Raw genomic sequence first — 19,168 nt, 5'->3', positions numbered from 1 at the left:
GTGGCAGTGTATGTAGCTTTGCCATTCAACCGTTAAATTTTGTTTGAGGATTAAACTACCCTGTTAAATTCAGCATGGGAGTTGTTTCCGGTAATGTTCTTTCACACCAGTTTCCTGTGTATCATTTAAAGATATTTCTGGGGCTGGCCGAGTGGCTCAGTTGGTTAAGAGCATGAACTCTAAGCAACAGGGTCGTCAGTTTGATTCCCACATGGACCAGTGAGCTGCGCCCGAGCTGAGCTGCCAACAGGCAGCCGGATGACTCAGCTGGTCAGAGCACGTGCTCCTAATAACAAGGTTGCCAGTTCGACTCCCACATGGGATGGTGGGCAACTAAGCTTGAACACGGCACCTTGAGCTGAGCGGCCACGAGCTGCTGACAGGCGGCTGGATAGCAACTGGACTTGAAGCTGAGCTAGCTGCGCCCTCCACAACTAAGATTGAAGGACAACTTGGCTGCTCCCCTTCCCCAATTCCCCAACACTGTTGCCCTTCCCCGATTCCCCAATATAAAATATATACATATATATATACTCATATATGCATAAATATATGTATGTATATGATATATATACGTCATATGTATATATTATATTATATATATATCATATATATTTTTTATATATCACAAACAAATATATATATATATATATATATATATATATATATATGTTTCTGAATGCTACAGAAGTCATCCCAAAACAAACTTTGGAGTACAGTGCAGGCTAAGTCAAAGAACCCACTTTTTAAAAAAATTTTATTGGGGAACAGTGTGTTTTTCCCATTCTCGCTGATGGGAGCTGAGGACCCATCAGCTCCAAGTCAACTAGTTGTTTCAATCTAGTTGTGGAGGACGCAACTCAGTGGCCCATGTGGGGATCGAACTGGCAACCTTGGTGTTAGGAGCACTGTGCTCTAACCAACTGAGCTAACCGGTGGCCCCAAAGAACCTACTTGGAGAGTAAAGTGACTTTCCTATGAGGAAAGTTGGGACCCTGTCTGAGCAGCAGTGTTCCCAGGAGTCAGTCCTGGGCTCCATCACCTGAGGCACGTAAAGGCAGGCTCCCTGGACAGCCCTGAACTGTTCTGTTCGCTTTGCCTTCGGCCTCCTAGCACTTCCCTTTTCACTTTTCTGGTTCCTCCCTTCTACCAGATTCTCATTCTTCCGATAACTTCATAAGATGTTTACCGATAATGTAATTATGAAGAGAATTTACTGAGTACCTACTATGTACTAGGCACTGGAGGAAGCATTTTCAGTATCTTATCCTCATTTATTGTACAGCTACTTGGCGTGAAGTGTGTATAAATAGCCCTATATTGACACATGAGGGGAAGGCTTAGGGAAGTTTAGTACCTTGCTGGTAGTATGTAGCATGGCTGGATTCATCCCCAAGACTGCCTGGTTGCAAAGTTCATGCTCTCAGCACTCAGGTGTGTGTGTAGGACTTCAAGGTCACTAAATCTGTAGAAGTGTCAGAGTGTTCGTTTAAAGATCCAGTCTCACTGTAGTAAGGCCATCCAAGAACAGTAATGAACTTTGGAACATTCACTCAGTGTTCACTTAACAGAATATCCATTTTGTCTTCCCTCCTAGAAACCGTTTACAGGAAAATCCACAGCTAGCAATTCGTTACTGCCCCCTATCACCCTCGATTTCCAGAATCTAGCACGTATGCCAACTCAGTGATTTAAAGTCTGTGAGCCCCAATTAGGAAGTTCAGCAGTTACAGAACTAGAGCTGCCCTCTTAGACCTCCAAGTGGAAAGACTTCACTGAAGCCAGTGGGGTTTCTATTACTGAGAAGACACATGGTTAGGAAAGTGTAGTCCTGGTAACTGAATCTTATTTTCGAGAAGCCTGAAGGCTCTTCTGGCATCTGGTATAAGTGATCCTCTGGTAAAAGACAGGCATTCTGTCATGGTTAATAATGAATGAGAGTGAAAGGAAGTGACCTGGGTTATTGCATTCTACAGGTGTAACTTTACTGGACAATGAATAAAACATGGCGATAGAAATTGCTCTTACACCCTGCCTGATGCCTCTTGTAAGGTTCAGAAAGATGTATCCCAGCAGGTGATTAGATTTTCAACAAATTCCTTAACAAGTATAATTTCCACATAAACTTGATGTGAATTAATAAAAATGTCAGGCCTGAGAATTGAGCTCATTAAATAAAACTGACTGCATTGGTGAGAAGCTGTTTTATTATCATTATTAGTAGTAGTAGTAGTATTACAAATATAATTACAGATAAACAAACCATTTTTGATACATGGCAAACATACATTTCCTCTGTGTGTATAGCACACAAATAATACATAAGCGTATTCCACACTGAACAAATCCTTTCCAAAACTTTAAAAGTTAATACATTTAGCTTATTCAGATTTGAATACAGTACATATTCTGGTCGTGAGCTTTTTGAGTTTCTTTTCATGGCCAACAAAACATTCAATTTCATGTCCTTGTCTAAAGTAGTGATACAGTTTGTCACACTTTTAAAATAAGACTGTATTATATACAACTGTATTGTAGTGAGCCTATATTACAAAATATATGTGTGTGTGTGTGTGTTTGTGTGTATATATATATATACATGTATGTACATATAAAGAATATATAAGCAGGGCCAGCTGAGTGGCGCATTGGTTAGGAGTTGGCTTGGGACGGCAGCTCTGAGCAGCAGGGTCCCGGTTCGGATCCCACATGGGGGCCAGTGACACCGCCCTCTACAGCTAAGATGCTGAACAACAGCTCCACCTGGAGCTGGGCTGCTGTGAGTCGCCGGGAAAGGTGTAGGCTGCAGTGGGGCTGCAGTGGGCTGCCGGAAGCTACCATGAGTGGCTGACAGCCAGTATGAGCAGCTGGCAGCCGGCGTGAGCTGCCAAGAGCCACCAGGCCACCTGATGGCCAGCAACCAATCTGCCTCACCCGGGAAAAGCGCAATGATAATACCAACATGGGCCAGTGAAGCGACATCCTCCACAACTAGACTGAAGAACAAAAGGACAGCAACTTGTCTGTTCCCCTTCCCAGATTCCTCAATGCTGTTCTCTTCCCCCAATTCCCCAAAATCTTAAAAAAAAAGAAAAAAGGAATATATAATTATACCTTGATTATGTCCATAAATTACTTAAAACAGGTAATACATTTGCTTTTAAATGCCATTTACAACATGGACTCTTGAATGACATATGAATTTGAAAAAGAAAAATATGTTTTCCAAACTCAAAATGCTGATGTCCTAATGTTATTTATTTAAAAAATTAATTTCCAAGCAGGCAACCAAGTACATTAGAAAAAGTCGATGCAAGGGTAGTGCCATAAAATTGCTTATTTCCCATAGTCATTCTGAATTTAATGCTATAAAAATATGCTACTTGGATTTTTTTTCCAACACTGCCTACCATCCAAGTTATTAAAGTTTAAAACCATATGAAAGCCTTTATGAAGATCCTAAATTGTATTTCTCATTAAAGGAAAAGAAATGGCTTGCTGAGTCATGTCCCTAGACTTCTGTAGAAGAGAAAGCAGGTTGTTGTCAGTCATTTTGGAAGTTAAAATTCAGCACTTAGTGGGAATTTATATGAGTTTAGAAGAGGATTTTTATGGGCTCGTATTCCTCCAAGCATCCTGAGGGCAGTGAAAACACAAGACTTCTGATCTTCTAAACAAAAATCATTATCAAATGGATTTATTAAAGAGTTATGCAGAACAGGGCCGGCTGAGTGGCTCAGTTGGTTAAGAGCTCGCTCAAGAGTTTGAGCTCTGAGCAACAGCAGTTCGATGCCCGGCCTGAGCTGAGCAGCCGACAGGTGGCAGGATGGCTCAGTAAAAAAAAAAAAAAAAGTTATGCAGAACAAACTGCAATCGTGTGTGTAGCTACAGTTGGTTTCCATGGGAATTATAAATGGCTCTAGCTGTGGGCACTTTCAACTGATTCAGAGTAAAACATGAAGCTTGTAAGAAAGTACAAAAAACTAACATCAATGAGTAACTCTGATATGAAGAATCTGTTAGTATTCTTTATGTTACAGCTTGTAAAATGTATGTACTTTGTTTCATTTTTAACATTCTGTTTACAAACTTAGCATTTTTATACAAAACAAAAAAATACAGGCTCTTGGCTAATACCTATGAACAAATGAATGAAAAAAAGTGATGAGGGCCACTTCCCCAGTAGCTTTCCATCAGAGAGAATGTTTATCTTGAAGTGAGTGCATCTGTTTTTTAAAGCTCATTTAATTTCTTACACACTCATGATTTATCTGTATATTGACTTAAAAGCTGGCTTCATCATCCATGCCATTATCAATCAGACAAGAAAAATCTATCAAGCACCCACAGGATGCACAGATCTGTCTTTGAAATGGTGTCATGGTGCTAATCTGTCCTAAGACTAAGAGTACATTTTTTCGAAAAGAAGCTATAGTACATTGAAAAAGAAGTGTTATGATTTTTCTGAGAAGATTGCTAAATACTGCAGCAGACTCCTGAGAGAAGCCACTAAATCACCTTGGAAGTTTTTCAGCAACAACTCCCTGAAGTCCAGAATTTATGGGACCAGCAATGTACTAAAATTCCACAACTCGTTAACACACATTTATCTAAGACGCAGAGAAGACATTCCTCAGATTTTCATGTCTAATTCAGTTAAATTTTAAAAGTACAAAATGAAAAAATCTAGAATGCATTTCAAATCTTAAACAGCAATCCTATGACAATTATAATTACTGCAATTTCAAACACCAATACTGGAATATACAACTTCACAATACAGTTATCTCAAAACCTATGATCAAAAACTTTGCGCAAGAGCTTCTTTCATAAATTCTTCAAGGACGGCTACCACATTTTTGGCTTCAGGCATTTCTTCATGTTCCACTTTAACAATCTTCAAAAGGATATCTCCACTACCACAGTTCTTTAGGAACATGTAACATTTAAACAAAGCATAATGATTCATTTCTGCCTGTCGGATAAATCTCTTCAAATTATTTGTGTCTTGTATCGCCTAGAAAAAGATTACCCAGTTAAATATGTGTTTACTGAGATAATAAAGCCTGAAAAATATCTCCTATCCAGCTGAAAACTCAATATATGTTGCTGAGATGTTTGCTTTATAGTTTAAATATTTCTGTCATTTTTATTGCTAGTATGTTTCACTCTTGGCAGAACAAAAATCTCATATAAAGTAAAAAAGTTCCTAAATAAGGTGACAACACTCCTCCCCACCAGAAGTTTGAACCCGTAGAAACTGAGTCACTTTTTTTGTTCTTTCCAAGTAAGCTATGTCACAAATTATGAGATTGATGTCCCTGAGATATAAGCAAGCATTCAACTCAATTAACTGGAAATGGAGTGATATAAATGCAGAAGCCACTGAAACACATAAAGTAAATGCCTTCTAAGGATTTAGTTTTGAGAACCTCCTATTTAATAGACATCACAGCTGTAAAGCAGATGTGTTAGTCTGTCACTGGTACTAATTAAAATTCAGACAAAAATTATATGTGGCACTGGCACACAGACAGTTAATTACCTTTAGTTTAAAGTTCTCCAGTACTTGTCGAAAAAGAAAAGGGTTACCTCCTTCAGCACCATTCAAAAAAGCCTGCATCCAATCCTCACAAAACCGGTTGCTTCCTGGAAAATATTTTAGAAAAATTAAATAAAAAAATCCTGCAAAGCACAATCATTTATTCTTTTTCTTTCTATTTATTTAAAATTGAGGTATAATTGACATATAGCATGATATTAACTTCAGGTGTAGAACAGTGATTTGATATTTGTATACATTGTGATATTCTTTCTTTATAAAAACACTTGTAATGAATTAAGACTGCTATCACAGTCTAAGAAAATAGTGTACTCACCACCTGGCTAAGAAATACCAAAGTATTTGAAGCCCCTATGTGCCGCTTCCCAAATGCATCCCTCTCCTTTCCCATCGGAAAGGATTTTAATTCCCATGTTATTTCTTTAAAACTCTTGCTACATACTTTAAAAAAAAAAAATATATATATATATATATATATATATATAAACTTTATATAGTATGATTTTGCGTATGTTAAAACTTTTTATGTATTTTTCTTTAATGGCTGTTTCACTAGTATGTTTGTGAGCTACACAGACACATGTAACTCGTTTGTTCATTTTCGTTGCTATATAGTATTCCATTGCATGACTATAGCAGTGTATCAATTTTCCTGTTGATAGGTATTTAAGTTGCTTCCAATTCTTTGCTGTTTCAAACAATACCTTTACGAACATTTTTTATTTGTCTCCTTGTATACATATACAAGAGTTTCTCTATATACTTAGAAGTGGAATTGCTAGGCATGACGTGATTTCCATGTTTCTAGAACTGCTATTGGTTTTGGTGAATTTGGGATAAACATGTAAAACTGCACAAGGCAGGAAGGGTAAGTTTGTACCATTTGTTCTCAGTGCAAAAACAGTGGCTGCCAAGAGCCCTAGGACACCTGCTTCAGAGGTTGTGGCTCACCTGCATTGTAGAATTGAGGCTGGGAGCTACTGCAATCGATGACCACAGACTTATGCTGCTCCTCCGTCATGGCCATGCACAAAGATGTCATGGTGCCCTCGTGAATAAGGCCTTGGAGACTAGCCACACTCAGAAACCTGCCACATACACAGTCCTTTTCCACAAACAATATTGAAGGATGGGAGGAAGAAAGCAATAAAAACATACATTTCAGGCTTGCTGCAGAAAAAGTTCTCTCTTTGCAAAACTGTTCTTTACCTGTTAATGTCTCTCTTTGTTTTTTCATCTGATTCTTTAACCTCAACAGGAGTATAACTCAGAGCCTACGAGAGAAAAATAAAGCCTAATTGATACATGTATTCCAGTTTTCCTTACTGAGCAGCTACTTGTGACTAAACGTCACCTTCCCCCAAACCACCACATGCCTGGTGGGTACTGCCCAGGAGCTCTCCAGAGAGCCTTGTTCAGCTGCTGCTCACAAACAGTCTGAAATTTGGTTTTCCCACCTGGTCTCATGAGGCCATCCGGTCTCAGCTGCACCTACCCATCACACATTTAAACGAAAAACTTGGCTGTTTACTCAAGCCTTCCCCAGTATCTGGCTATTTTAGTGCACTTTTTTTTTCGTGAATTTTTTACATGGACATTTTTATCTAGTTAAAATCACTTTGGGTTTTTGTTTTCCTTCTCAAATGGTTTTGGAACTTACACCTCTCCCAGATCATTTCAAAAAGTAATTATTTAAAAATGTTTTATCCTATTAGGAAGACTAATTATTTGCAATTCTACCTTAGTAATGTAAGTTTTAGATCTGAGTAAATAGAGGGTGGTCTATCCTGATTGCAAGCATAGCTTGAATGAATATTCGGCGGGGGAGGCGGGTAAGAAATGTTAAAATGTATATGTCTGAGCAATAGACTTGCCGGTTCGATTCACAGCCCGAGCTGAGGTGCCACTGAGCTGCCAACAGGTGGCAGGATGGCTCAGCTAAAAAAAAAAAAAAGAAAGAAAGAAAGAAAGAAAGAAAAGAAAAAGAAAATGAAAATGAAAATGAATGTCTTGGGCCAGCCGAGTGGCATGGTGGTTAAGAGCTGGCTTGGGACGCCAGAGAGCCCCAGTTCGGATCCCACATATGAAGGCCAGTGACACTGCCCTCTACAGCTAAGATGCTGAACAAAAGCTCAACCTGGAGCTGGGCGGCCATGAGTCGCCGGCAACGGCGTAGGCTGCAGCCCCTGCTGCAGTGGGTTGCCATGGGCTACCGTGTGTAGCCAGCAGCCAGCGTGAGCGGCTGTCCAGAAGCTGGTGACTGATCTGCCTCGCCCAGGAAGAGCGCTATGATGGTGCCAACTTGGGCCAGTGAAGCAACGTCCTCCACAACTAGACTAAAGAACAAAAGGACAGCAACTTGTCTGTTCCCCTTCCCCCAATTCCCCAGTGCTGTTCCCATCCCCCAATTCCCCAATTTAAAAAAAAAAATTTTTAAAAAAAAAAAAAATGAATGTCTTTAAAGAATCCAAACTCTGCCAAAGTGATTCTCGATTAAGGAAACACTTTTTGGGCAAGACTTACAGCATGTAGCAGAAAGGTGAGCTTCTCCTGAAAGAGAAGAACTACCCGCTGGATTGGGCATATGACATCCTCAAACCAGCTGCTCAGGTAGGACTTGATGTGGTTCTCCAGGCCCCTTTCCTAGATCAAGAGACAATGTCATTTGCTTTAATATAAGCCTTCACCTTAGTGGGCTTAACACTTTCTCATGATACTCTTGACAGTGAAAAGAACTGGGGACAGACCCCTCTTTTTTTTAAGCTAACACCACCACTCAAAAAAAGGAATTGTGATAGAACTTCCCTGGGCTGGATGGGCAGAGTGGGGATTAATTTTATACTGAATTTCTTAAAAACACACTAAGAAATTATATAAAATAAAGAGACTGAATTAATAGGGTTCTATGCTGCTTCACTGGGAATTGTGCATTTACATGTCCATCTCCCCACAGTATACTGTATACTCACTGGAGATACTCTCTTAATAATTCTTGTCTTCCCAGCACCTGGTACAGTGTCTGAAACCTCTATGTATAAGCTTATAAAATGCCTATTTAATGACTGAAGGAATGTAGACAGTTCATTCACACTCAAAATGTGAACAGGGAAGGATACAAGTTAACTCATCAAAGCATGCAAGCCCACTCCAGTTGTTAGACATGCTGCCATGAGCACATCTGGCTTTCTAGGCTGTGCTGCCTTCTGGGGACTAGTGGAATAGCTCCAGTCTGGGAGAGTAGCTCTCCCTAGATTGATATCCCTGGCTCACTCATATGCTAGCCTTTCCTCCCCTGCAGTGTCTTATAAGTGCATGATAAGTAAAAGGAATTATTATCATATGTAATGGTAGTAAATTTATAAGAATTATGGCTTTAACAGCTGCTACAAGCTGAATGCATAGTTTTTTAAAGATATGGATAAATGAATAGATATGGATGTTATCTAATTCATAAAAGATCCATTAATGAAAAATGGATTGTTTCTAAAAATCTTTGATGTTGAGTTCAAGGGCAGTCATACCACTGCATAGCATGTCTTTGGTGCCAGAGGCTTCGTGGACCATTAGTTCTGACTACAATATAAATCTCATGTGCCTAAAAATCAGGAAAAGAGCATCCTCTTCCTCGCTTGGCATGCTACCATACACTATTGAATTTAATGGATTGAATTTTTCACGGATACAAAACATCAGAAGCAGTCTTGTAAAACTTATAGCTTTTATAGGACTATATTCCCTGCATCCCTTAACAAGTACCTTTCAACTAGCCCACAAAGTAGCACGGTTTTAGAATTTAGGTGTCTTTGTGACCCCCTGTATAATTTGACAAGTATAGCAGTTACAGTAGGTTAATCAACTCAGTCTTTAAAAACTATTGAATGAATCCTCTTACCTCACAGTTCATGTTATTTTTCAGCCCTTGAATGTACTTGTCCAATTCAAGCCTGAAAGTATGTTCTTAAGGAAGTCACACAGGATGAATCAAGATCGTATCTCATCTCTCAATAGAAATATAAAATCTTGCAAATAACACAAACTAAATTAAAATAAGCTAAGACAAACTGGTCATATGAAGGTATGTAATTCAAGTAAATGCATAAGGGGTAGGAAAGCTTTGTGGAGGTTAGTAGTAATACTCCTCCACTTGACTTCTGGCAGTTTCCTTCCTGACATCCTCAAAGACCAAAGAAAGGATATAGCTCAAGTCCTTTTTCAGACCCTCCTAAAAAACAGACCACATACTCTGAAAGATTGTGTTCAGAGTCCATTGTTGCTGTTTCAGGGAGCAGTTTTTCTTGTTGAAAAAGGCAGTAATAACAACCGACCCGATAACCTGGAATTCTATAAAAGAAAAAAGTACATTGTATTATTTTGATAAATCATGCATATAATTTTGTGAGCTGCTCCAAACCATGGTCATCTTGATCTGGCAATACTGTTATATTGCCAACTAGGTCAGAACTTTCCAGACTTCTCTTTGGTTCACTTGTAACATGAACATACACCATGATGGGCTTTAGCTAAAGCATCACCTAACAAACATGGAATTTCTTTTTAATTTGGCTATGTGAAAAATTCATGCATATTTCACTCTTGTTCATAGTATATCCATGTTTACATAAATACAACCATGTTCTTTTCCTCCCTCAAAACGCCATGGATCACTGAAGCTCTAGGCAGATGTGGCATGTTTATCTTGTGGCCTCATCTTTGACCTGTGGCCTCATATTCCTGAGTGGACTTGATGCCAACATCATGATCTGAAGTGAACTACAATCAAGGGGTGTAATGGAAAGACGGCTGGAATTCAACTGAGGACACCTGTATGTAAGCCTGAACTCCATCGATGTAACGAGCCTTGTGACCTGAACTCTGAGTTTATTTCCTCATCTGAAAATGTAAGTAAGAGGATCTGCTCTATTGCCCGCTTTGTAGGGAGAATGGCATCAAAGTTCGTGAAAGCACTTTACAAACTGTAGAGTATCTGATTTTAGTTTTGGTAATTAATTCTTTTCTTCCAAGTAAGACTAAATGAGTACACTTAGGAGGCAGTCTCTGCCATTCAATTAATTCCACTCCACAAATGTTGATGTGGAAGGCCCAGTGCTCGGGCAGGCAGAGAACAAAGGTGAATTTTGCAGGACTGGTGGGAGCTCTTTTGGAGTTTCTCGTCACTTCTCATATTTAGGTCAGAAATAAAAACTGAGGACACAGCACATTTTACACTTACCTCAGCTCCACAGATGCAACATTACCCAGCCCTTCAAAGACTGCTCCCTTAGAAAGACGCTTAGCAATGAAACTGCGCAGCTCTGGCTCCACTTCAGATGGTAGATTAGTCTCCGCCAAAGAGAGGCTTGATAAATAAAAGACACACACTCCTTACCGGTGGCCTACTGCATTCACAACCCATAAATCAGATTATTGCTAAAAGCCAGAGTCCCTTTAAGGACTTGAAAAACTTTCTGTCTGACTCCTCTTGGGGAGGCTCCTAGGAATGTATGTCACCAAGTATGAGCAAACTCATCACACAGTTTAAAATTATACTCCTTCCAGCTCATTCTCTCTAGTATTATGACTCCACTGGGACCCTCCCCAATCCACCGACCTTACCTTTTTTTCACAGTCCCTTAAGTTTCTCATCTCACTTCCCTTCTTCTTATCCAGCTTAAATTCCATGGCCAGTCATTATAATCACACCCCGCCACAAATTCTCATTTAACCCCTTGGTTGCTTTCACCTCATGTACTGGCTTAACAAAACTTCAGGCCTGATGAATCCAGCTCTCTACCTACTATGCACCTGCATCTATGCAGTTGGATCTCGTTGGACAAAAATTGCACCTACAATGTCTAGTCTCCGTTTAAATTAATGGTTACTAGCCTCAAGTGGGCCCTTACTGCTGACCAGATATCACTGTATTTCCTAGTTCACTCACTCTTCTACTCTCCTAGGTCACTATTTCATGCCTCCCCTTCTTTCCTCAATCATCTAACTACCTGTTATCCATGAATAAACACACTATTTTAGCAATCGTTTATGAGCTAAAGATAAAAATTTTAGTTTGGTTTAGATTGTAGCATAAACAGTCTATAATTTGAATATGCAGGAAGAAAAGGTCTTCCACCATAAACCTTCCCAATAGAGATCATGAACCCAATACTTCACAAGGTCTTTTGTTTTGTGTTAGGGAAAATTTCAAACACATGAAAAGCAGAGAGACTAGTATAATGACTGCACATGAACCCACTACCCAGTTTCGACAGTCATCAGCTTGTGGCCAATCTTGTTTCATCTGTACCCTCATGCTGTCTGCACCCTCCCAACTTCCAGATTTATTTTGAAGCAAGTCCCAGGCATCATATCATTTCATCCATAAATTTCTCACTAGGCATCACTACTTTGCATCAAGTCTTGTTTCATTCATTCATCCATTCATTCATTCATTTAATAAATACGTATTCAATGTCTACTCAGTGCCAGATACCACTCAAGGTACTAGGTAGGGAGACATCAATGAACAACAGAGACAACAATCCCTGCTGTCCTGGAGTTTATATGCTAGTGTACAGCAGAGGAGCTAGAAAAGGGCATTCTAATGGGGGGGAAAAAGGAAGATTTTAAATTTCTTGGTACTCATAGGATATTGAATCTTTACTGGAGTTCCTTCCAATCAAGAAAACTCAGAATGTTTTTGGTTAGCCTCCCCGGGGCACTATCAGTATTTGGGTTTGCCCCAGGTTTAAATGAATGAACTAATGAGGAAATCATGATGAGGTTCCTAGGAGATCGGTGGCCTTGGTGATTTGACTCAGGGCAAGCTGAGTGGAAAGGGGGTATACCCAATGACTTCGACAGGCCAGGGATGCACGGAAAACACAAGCACAAGCATGGGTCATGGTCAAGCTGTTTTTACCTGAAATCATCACCACTGGGAGTTTCTGCATTTGTGCCACTTGGGCTTCCATCATCACCACTGTCCCCTCGCTGCTGTGCCAATCTGCACGCCGCAAAAAGCAATAAAGCTATCAATTATGGGCTCTAAGACAAGCCCAGTATATGGGCCCCCGCCAACAGGGTAGGGGCGAACAATCAACTAAAAATGCTGCCAGCTAAAAGTGCATGGGTCCGTTGCCTATCCTCATAAGGAAAACCCATAAAACAGTTGATAAAAAGCTTGGTAAAAGCTCCTTCTCCAGGCCACCTAAGAGGTGGAGGAAGGGAAATTAACTATTTAGAAAAATCAAGGAAATTTCCACGGGAGGGGGGTGAGACAGACTTTAAAGGGCCAAGAGTGGCCCAGTGGAGTCCGCTGGGCAGAGGAAATAAGAGGCAGCAAGGACAGAGGATAAACAGAGGATCGGGGTGGGGGTGAGGATGTGGGGGGTAAATGGAAGAAAGTTGGGAGATAATGACAGGAAGGACAGGAGATGGAAATCGACATTATTGAGCATGCGAGGCACTGTGCTAAAAAAAAAAAAAGGCACGGGAGACAAGAAGGGGCAGAGAAAATGACAAGGATAGAGGGTAGAGAAAATGACAAGGATAGAGCGCAGAGGCTTAGGAAGGAAGGCCAGGCACAAAAGTCCCGGATGCGGGCCCGGAAGAACGGCGTGAGGCCAGGAGGGCCCTTCAGGCAAAAACCCTCCACTGGAAAGTAGATGGCGTTTGAGAGCGGCCAGGCCGCCGGGCCAGGGGTGCGATGCGGCACCGGGTCGGGGACACAGGGACGGCCTGGCGCTGCACCTGCTTCCGCGGTAGCTGTAGAGACAGTAGTGGCTGCTGGGCGGCGGCTCGAGTCTCCGCTCTTCGGCGGAGCCACCCTCTTCGCTGCTCTCTAGCTCCTTGTCATCCCCATCCAGCGATTCCTGCAAGGAAGGGAGCATCGCGGCGGCCTCCACGCGGCCCTGTGTCCCCGCCAAAGCGTTCCCCCGCTGCCGTACAGTGCTCGGGGGCCAGGCTCGTCCGGCTCCCGGCCCTCGCGCACCTGCGTTCCGCTGGTTTCCCCGGGTTCTCAGGGGAGGAAGCGGGCCAGGAAGGCTTATCTCCCCGTAGGGACTAGCGGGCATACTAAATTAGCTTTACGGAAAAACGGTTACCATTTCTCTTTTAACTCCTTTTTCTCCTCTGTCGTTTAAGACGCCTAGGACACCTAGTATGTGATAAAGATGGGACAACTAGCTAGGCACATGGAAAAGAAGACTAAAGCTGCCCTCCAACTTCCTTTCAGGCGCGCAAACACACACGCACACACCAGTTTGATCAAACATTTCAGAATTAAAACTGACACCCACTTCCTTTAAAAAAAAGGGGGGGGAGGTGTGAAAATATGGGAGAATTTAAAAAATTCTTGAAGAAGTCCTTTCTAAACATAACAAAACATTTAGAAGCCATACGGGAAAAGATTAACATTTAGAAGCCATACGGGAAAAGATTAACATTTAGAAGCCATACGGGAAAAGATTAACATTTAGAAGCCATACAGGAAAAGATTAATCTGATTACGTAAGCACTGAACATTCCTGTGTGGCCCACGTCAAAAACACAAATGACAAGCTGGGAAAAATATTTTCAACATATACAATAGATGTACGGCTGTCGTTTGTCAATAAACAAACAACAACAAAAAGTAGACAATAGGCAGTTCACAGAAGAAATGAAAACAAAGAATACATAAATAAACTGCTCAACTTCAAATAAAATTTATGGTACACTGTAGGACGTTTTGCCTAGCAGATCAGCAGAGATTTAAAAGTTCGATAATACTCTGTGTTGAAGTGTGTGAGGAAGTAGTCATTCTCCTAAACAGTTGATAGGAATAAAATTAATGCACATGCTTTGGAAAGAAATTTGAAAGTATCTATGAGTATTTTAAATGCACATGACCTTTGACTATCAACGCAACAACACCAGGGCATCATCATATAGCTAAACTCACATAAGGGCAAAAATATATGAGTCCAAAGGTATTCATCGAAGCATGGTTTGTAAAGATGAAAATCTAGACACAATCTGAATGTTGGTCAATAGGGGACTGATTAAATAAGTTATGGTACATGCGGTGGTAGGCAGAATAATGTCCCCGAAAAATGTCCTCGTCCTAATCTCCAAAACCCGAGAATATGGTACGTCACATAGCAAAAGGGCCTTTGCAGGTGTGATTGAAGATCTTGAAATGGGAAGGTTATTTTGGATTATTCAAGTGTGCTCAATGTAACCAAAAGAGTCTTTATAAGCGGGAGACAGGAGACCAGAGAAGAGAAGGCTATTGTGATACCTAAAGTGGAGAATGGAGTGATTTGGGACCACAAGCTGAGGAATTCTTGCATCCTCTAGAAGCTAGAAAAGGCAAAAACCAGATTCTCCCCTAGATCCTTCAGAAGGAACTCAGCCCTGCTTACCCATTTCAGACATCTGACCTCCATAATTGTAATATAATAAATTTGTGTTGTTTTAAGCCACTAAGTTTGTGGTCATTCGTTACAGTAGCAATAGGAACTAATACACATGTGTATCAGAAGACCACACAGCTATTAAAAAGAATGAATTAGAATATATATATGCACATATAGAAAGACAACCCAGTATTTAAGTTTTTGTTCTAAAGAAGCTGGCAACACAACTGAAGGTGTAAGGCATGCACATGGGGAAGGACAGAATGGGATTACTGCCGAGAAAGTAATGTGGACAGTTGGGGTGATCTGGCTTCTTGACGATTGATGGACATAATCTGAGGATGCTAGGCTTTGCAAGTTCATCTATCAACTGACAATATCAATAATATCAATGTAGCATTTATAGTTTAACAGCTACCATTTATTTAGCAGTAACCGTGGCCCAGGATTTGTACCTATTTTATTTCATTTATTCTTGAACCAACGGGGAAGGTTATCCTCATTTTATATATGAGGAAACTGAGGCTCAGTCAATATAAGTGATCAAAGTATGTCTATCTGACTCCCAAATCCATACTTTTTTTTTTTTTAAGATTTTTATTGGGGAATTGGGGGAGGGGAATAGTGTTGGGGAATTGGGGGAGTGGAACAGCCAAGTTGTTGTCCTTCAGTCTTAGTTCTGGAGGGCGCAGCTAGCTAAGCTCCAAGTCCAGTCAGCTCAAGGTACTGTGTTCAATTAGTTGCGGGTGGGCGTAGCCACCATTCCATATGGGAGTCAAACCAGCAGCCTTGTTGTTAAGAGCACACACTCTATCCACTGAGCCATCCAGGCGGCAGCTCAGCTCAAGGTATCCAGTTCAGTCTTACTTGCGGGTGGGTCTAGCCCACCATTCAAACTGGCAGCCTTGTTAGGAGCATGTGCTCTCACCAGCTGAGCCATCCTGCCATGTTGGCAGCTCAGCGGGAGCTCAGCTTGGGTGCAGCATCACTGGCCCATGTGGGAATCGAACTGGCGACCCTGTTGCTTAGAGCCCGCACTCTTGGGCAAGCTCTTAACCAACACGCCACTCAGCCTGCCCCCAAAATTCATATTCTTAACTGCTATTTTATATTGTATTCTCCTGCTTGGGTCTTCGAAACAAACCTGAGAGTAAGGCTCTGATAATGGGACATACAGAAGCCTTCATAATCTAACTTCTACCTCCCCCTCTGACTTCATTTGCTGTCGCCTCCCCCCTTGCTCACTCTGGCCCAGTCACATTTCTTGGTAGTTCTCAAACTCTCTTAATTTTTCCCTCAGTTTGACAGTTTTTAATCTGCCCTTCTCTCTGCCTGCAATGCCCCAGGTATTTGCATGTCTCCTTCCTTCACATCACTCAGGTCTCTGCACAAATGTCACCTCCTCAGATAGACCTCCTCTGACTATCCTATACAAAACATATCCCACACACACCTCCACTGCTGTCCCATCAGTCTATATCCTATCTTTATCAGGCTTACCACACCTGACACTATGTATTTGTCTATTGTCTGTCTCCCTCACTAGAATGTCAGCTTGTTCACTGCTATATCCTCTATCCTAGCACATGGCTTACGGTCTTCAACTGTTTGCTGAATTAATTTAAGACTTTGTAACTCTGTGGCATCCTTCCTTGCATGTTTCATCTCAAGCCATATCAAAGATATTAAAGGTACACCTACATGCCACATTAACTTTACGTAGAATAACAATAGCTAATGCTTACTGAGCATTTATTGTGTGTGAGGGCTCTTTTAAATGCTTTACAAATACTCATTTAATTCTCACAACCCGATGAGTTAGATATTATTATTATCCCCCTTACAGATGAATAAGTCAAGGCCAGTTACTTTTATCCATGGTAAAATAGCTAATAAATAGCAACGGGGCATTCAAACCCAAACACTCTGGCTCTAGAACTCTTAATACCACACAATTGAGTTGCAGATGACTTGTTGACCTAAAATTATGTTTTGTAGCCATTTAATTGAAGTTAATTTCAGGGTTGTTTTGTTTGTTTTCACTTATTTAGATCTTATTTAATTTCTTACAACAATATTTTGGTTTTCAAAATATAAGCTTTGAACTTTTGTTGAATTTATTCCCAAGTTTTATTCTTTTTGATACTATTGTAAATGGAATTGCTTTCTTAATTTCATTTACAGATTGTTTACTGAAAGTGTATAAAAGTACAATTGATTTTTGTATATTGATCTTGTATTGTAAACCTTGTTGAACATTTATTAGCTTTAGATTTATTTTTTTTTTTTTTTATGGGTCCCTTAGGATTTTCCAAATACAAGCAGACTAGTTTGCTAGGGCTGCCATAACAAAGTACCACAGACTCAGTGCTTTAAGCAACCAAATTTATTATCTCACAATTCTGGAGGCTAGAAGTCAAAAATCAAGGTGTCTGCAGGGTCGGTTCCTTCTGAGGGCTGTGGGGGAAGAATCTATTCCAGGTTTGTCTCCTCGAGTCATAGGTAGTAGTTTTCTTCCTATGTCTCTTTACGTTGTCTTCCTTCTATGTATATCTGTGTCTGAATTTCCTTTCTTGTAAAGATACCAGTCATTTTGGAACAGGGCCCACCCTAATGACCTCACCTTAGCGTGATTACCTCTGTAAAGACTATCTCTAAAAAACCTCACATTCTGATGTCCTGGGGATTAGTACTTCAATTGAGTGATTTTTCTTTCTGTGTGTGGGAGAGAGACAATGATCCAATTCTACCCATAACAAGATCATGCCATCTGTGAATAGATGGTTTTACTTCTTTCAATCTGGATTCCTTTTTATCTCTTTTTGTTGCCTAACCACCCTGGTTAGACCACCAGTGTAATGTTGAATAGAAGTGATGAGTGTAGACATCCTTATTTGTTCCATCACCTTCTTTTTGCATTTTTGTTTGGAAGAGCACTGGGCACTACCTAAAATTATTTTTCTTGCTTGCTTATTTTATTTATTTATTTTTTAAAGATTTTTATTGGGGAATTGGGGGAAGGGGAACAGACAAGTTGCTGTCCTTTTGTTCTTCAGTCACTTGCTTATTTTAGAAAGAAGGAATGACCTCCTGTTACTAACTACCCTACTTCAGACCAGTTTCTTCTCTCACCCAGGTTACTGTTATTCTCTGGACTGGTCTCTCTCGCAGGCCCCACCAATCCACTGTTCAGTGTGGCCAAAGTGACTTTTCTGAAACTCAAATCTACTTCAGCTCCACACTTATTAATTCTCTGACCTTGAGTAAATGACTTAAACTGTCTTAAGTCTCTTTTTCATTTATATTAACAAGGTGTTAATAATGGCACCTACATCACAGGCTTATAATGTAAAACTTACAATGCCTGGCACACAGTTAAGTACTCCATGGGTGTCTATTATTTTTTTTCCTTTTACTAGTAACATAATTTACATTAATAGTTATTTCTTTATGCCAAACTCTGTTCTGAGTGCAGCCGGAGGAAGTTTAAATGGCTTGCCTGAAGTCATTGAGGCAGGCAGTTGGCACTGGTGGAAAATGAACCCAAGTACCGGACTCTTAAAAGCACCTCTTAAACGTGTATTATTCTCCAATTGTCCTCTTGAAACTCCTGGGTTGTTTTGCAGACTTCAGCATGAAGTCCAGCTCCTAAGACTGCTGCTGGGATCTCCAGAAATCGCCTGTGCCAGCCTCCCTAGGTTTCTCTCGTCACCAGCCCCCTTACTATGAGCTTCAGCGCTACTGCCCGTGTTTTTCACGTGCTCAGCCTCAAACACGCACTTTCTTGCTTCCATTGACCGTCCCCCCTCCCCCCATCATGGCGCTGACCACACAGCGTTGTTTACGCATCTGTCACCAACCTGTGCGTTACAAGGCTGAAAGAGACTGCGACTTCTTGGACTTGGCATGTAGTAGGCAAATGTCCCACACTTACTACAGAAAGGATTCATCCGGGCGGGCAATGACACTCAATTGAAAAAAGGGCGCTGTCTCAATGATCCTTTATTTATAGTCTGCTCTTAATTACGCTGGTAACGTTTTCAGTTGTTGCCTTTTGTCCCCACTAATTCGCAGGTTTCTCGGCATACCTAGGCGGCCAGCTCTTTCACTAAGGAAACCCGAAGGGATCAACCAACAGCCAACCCAGAGCCGGAACCAATTAAACGCATAAGATGGCGGCCGCCCCTCAACGGCCGCGAGTCTCCACCCA

General features: G+C 40.9%; 1 protein-coding gene across 3 annotated transcripts; it reads right to left on the bottom strand.

The window, feature by feature from the left end:
- Window positions 1–3,829: 3,829 nt before the first annotated feature.
- Window positions 3,830–19,144, bottom strand: CUNH17orf75 (chromosome unknown C17orf75 homolog). 3 transcript variants are annotated; one of them, XM_019646993.1, is made up of 11 exons: window positions 18,819–19,144; window positions 13,310–13,431; window positions 12,480–12,563; window positions 10,794–10,919; window positions 9,761–9,904; window positions 9,456–9,513; window positions 8,087–8,206; window positions 6,773–6,837; window positions 6,515–6,651; window positions 5,546–5,649; window positions 3,830–5,017 (listed from the first exon to the last, which is right to left on the bottom strand). In XM_019646993.1, exons 1-11 carry the CDS (start codon window positions 18,906–18,908, stop codon window positions 4,802–4,804), a joined length of 1,266 nt encoding a protein of 421 aa, XP_019502538.1. In that variant the 5' UTR covers window positions 18,909–19,144; the 3' UTR covers window positions 3,830–4,801. The 3 variants fall into 3 exon arrangements, with proteins under 3 accessions (XP_019502538.1, XP_019502539.1, XP_019502537.1); XM_019646994.1 differs by lacking the exon at window positions 18,819–19,144 and adding an exon at window positions 13,663–13,768; XM_019646992.1 differs by lacking the exon at window positions 18,819–19,144 and having other exon boundaries at window positions 4,424–5,017; window positions 13,310–13,510.
- Between the last annotated feature and the right edge of the window lie 24 nt (window positions 19,145–19,168).

Source organism: Hipposideros armiger, unplaced genomic scaffold, assembly GCF_001890085.2.
Source record: "Hipposideros armiger isolate ML-2016 unplaced genomic scaffold, ASM189008v1 scaffold_108, whole genome shotgun sequence".
Taxonomy (NCBI): Eukaryota; Metazoa; Chordata; class Mammalia; order Chiroptera; family Hipposideridae; genus Hipposideros; species Hipposideros armiger.
This window is presented reverse-complemented; position numbering and strand designations above follow the sequence as displayed.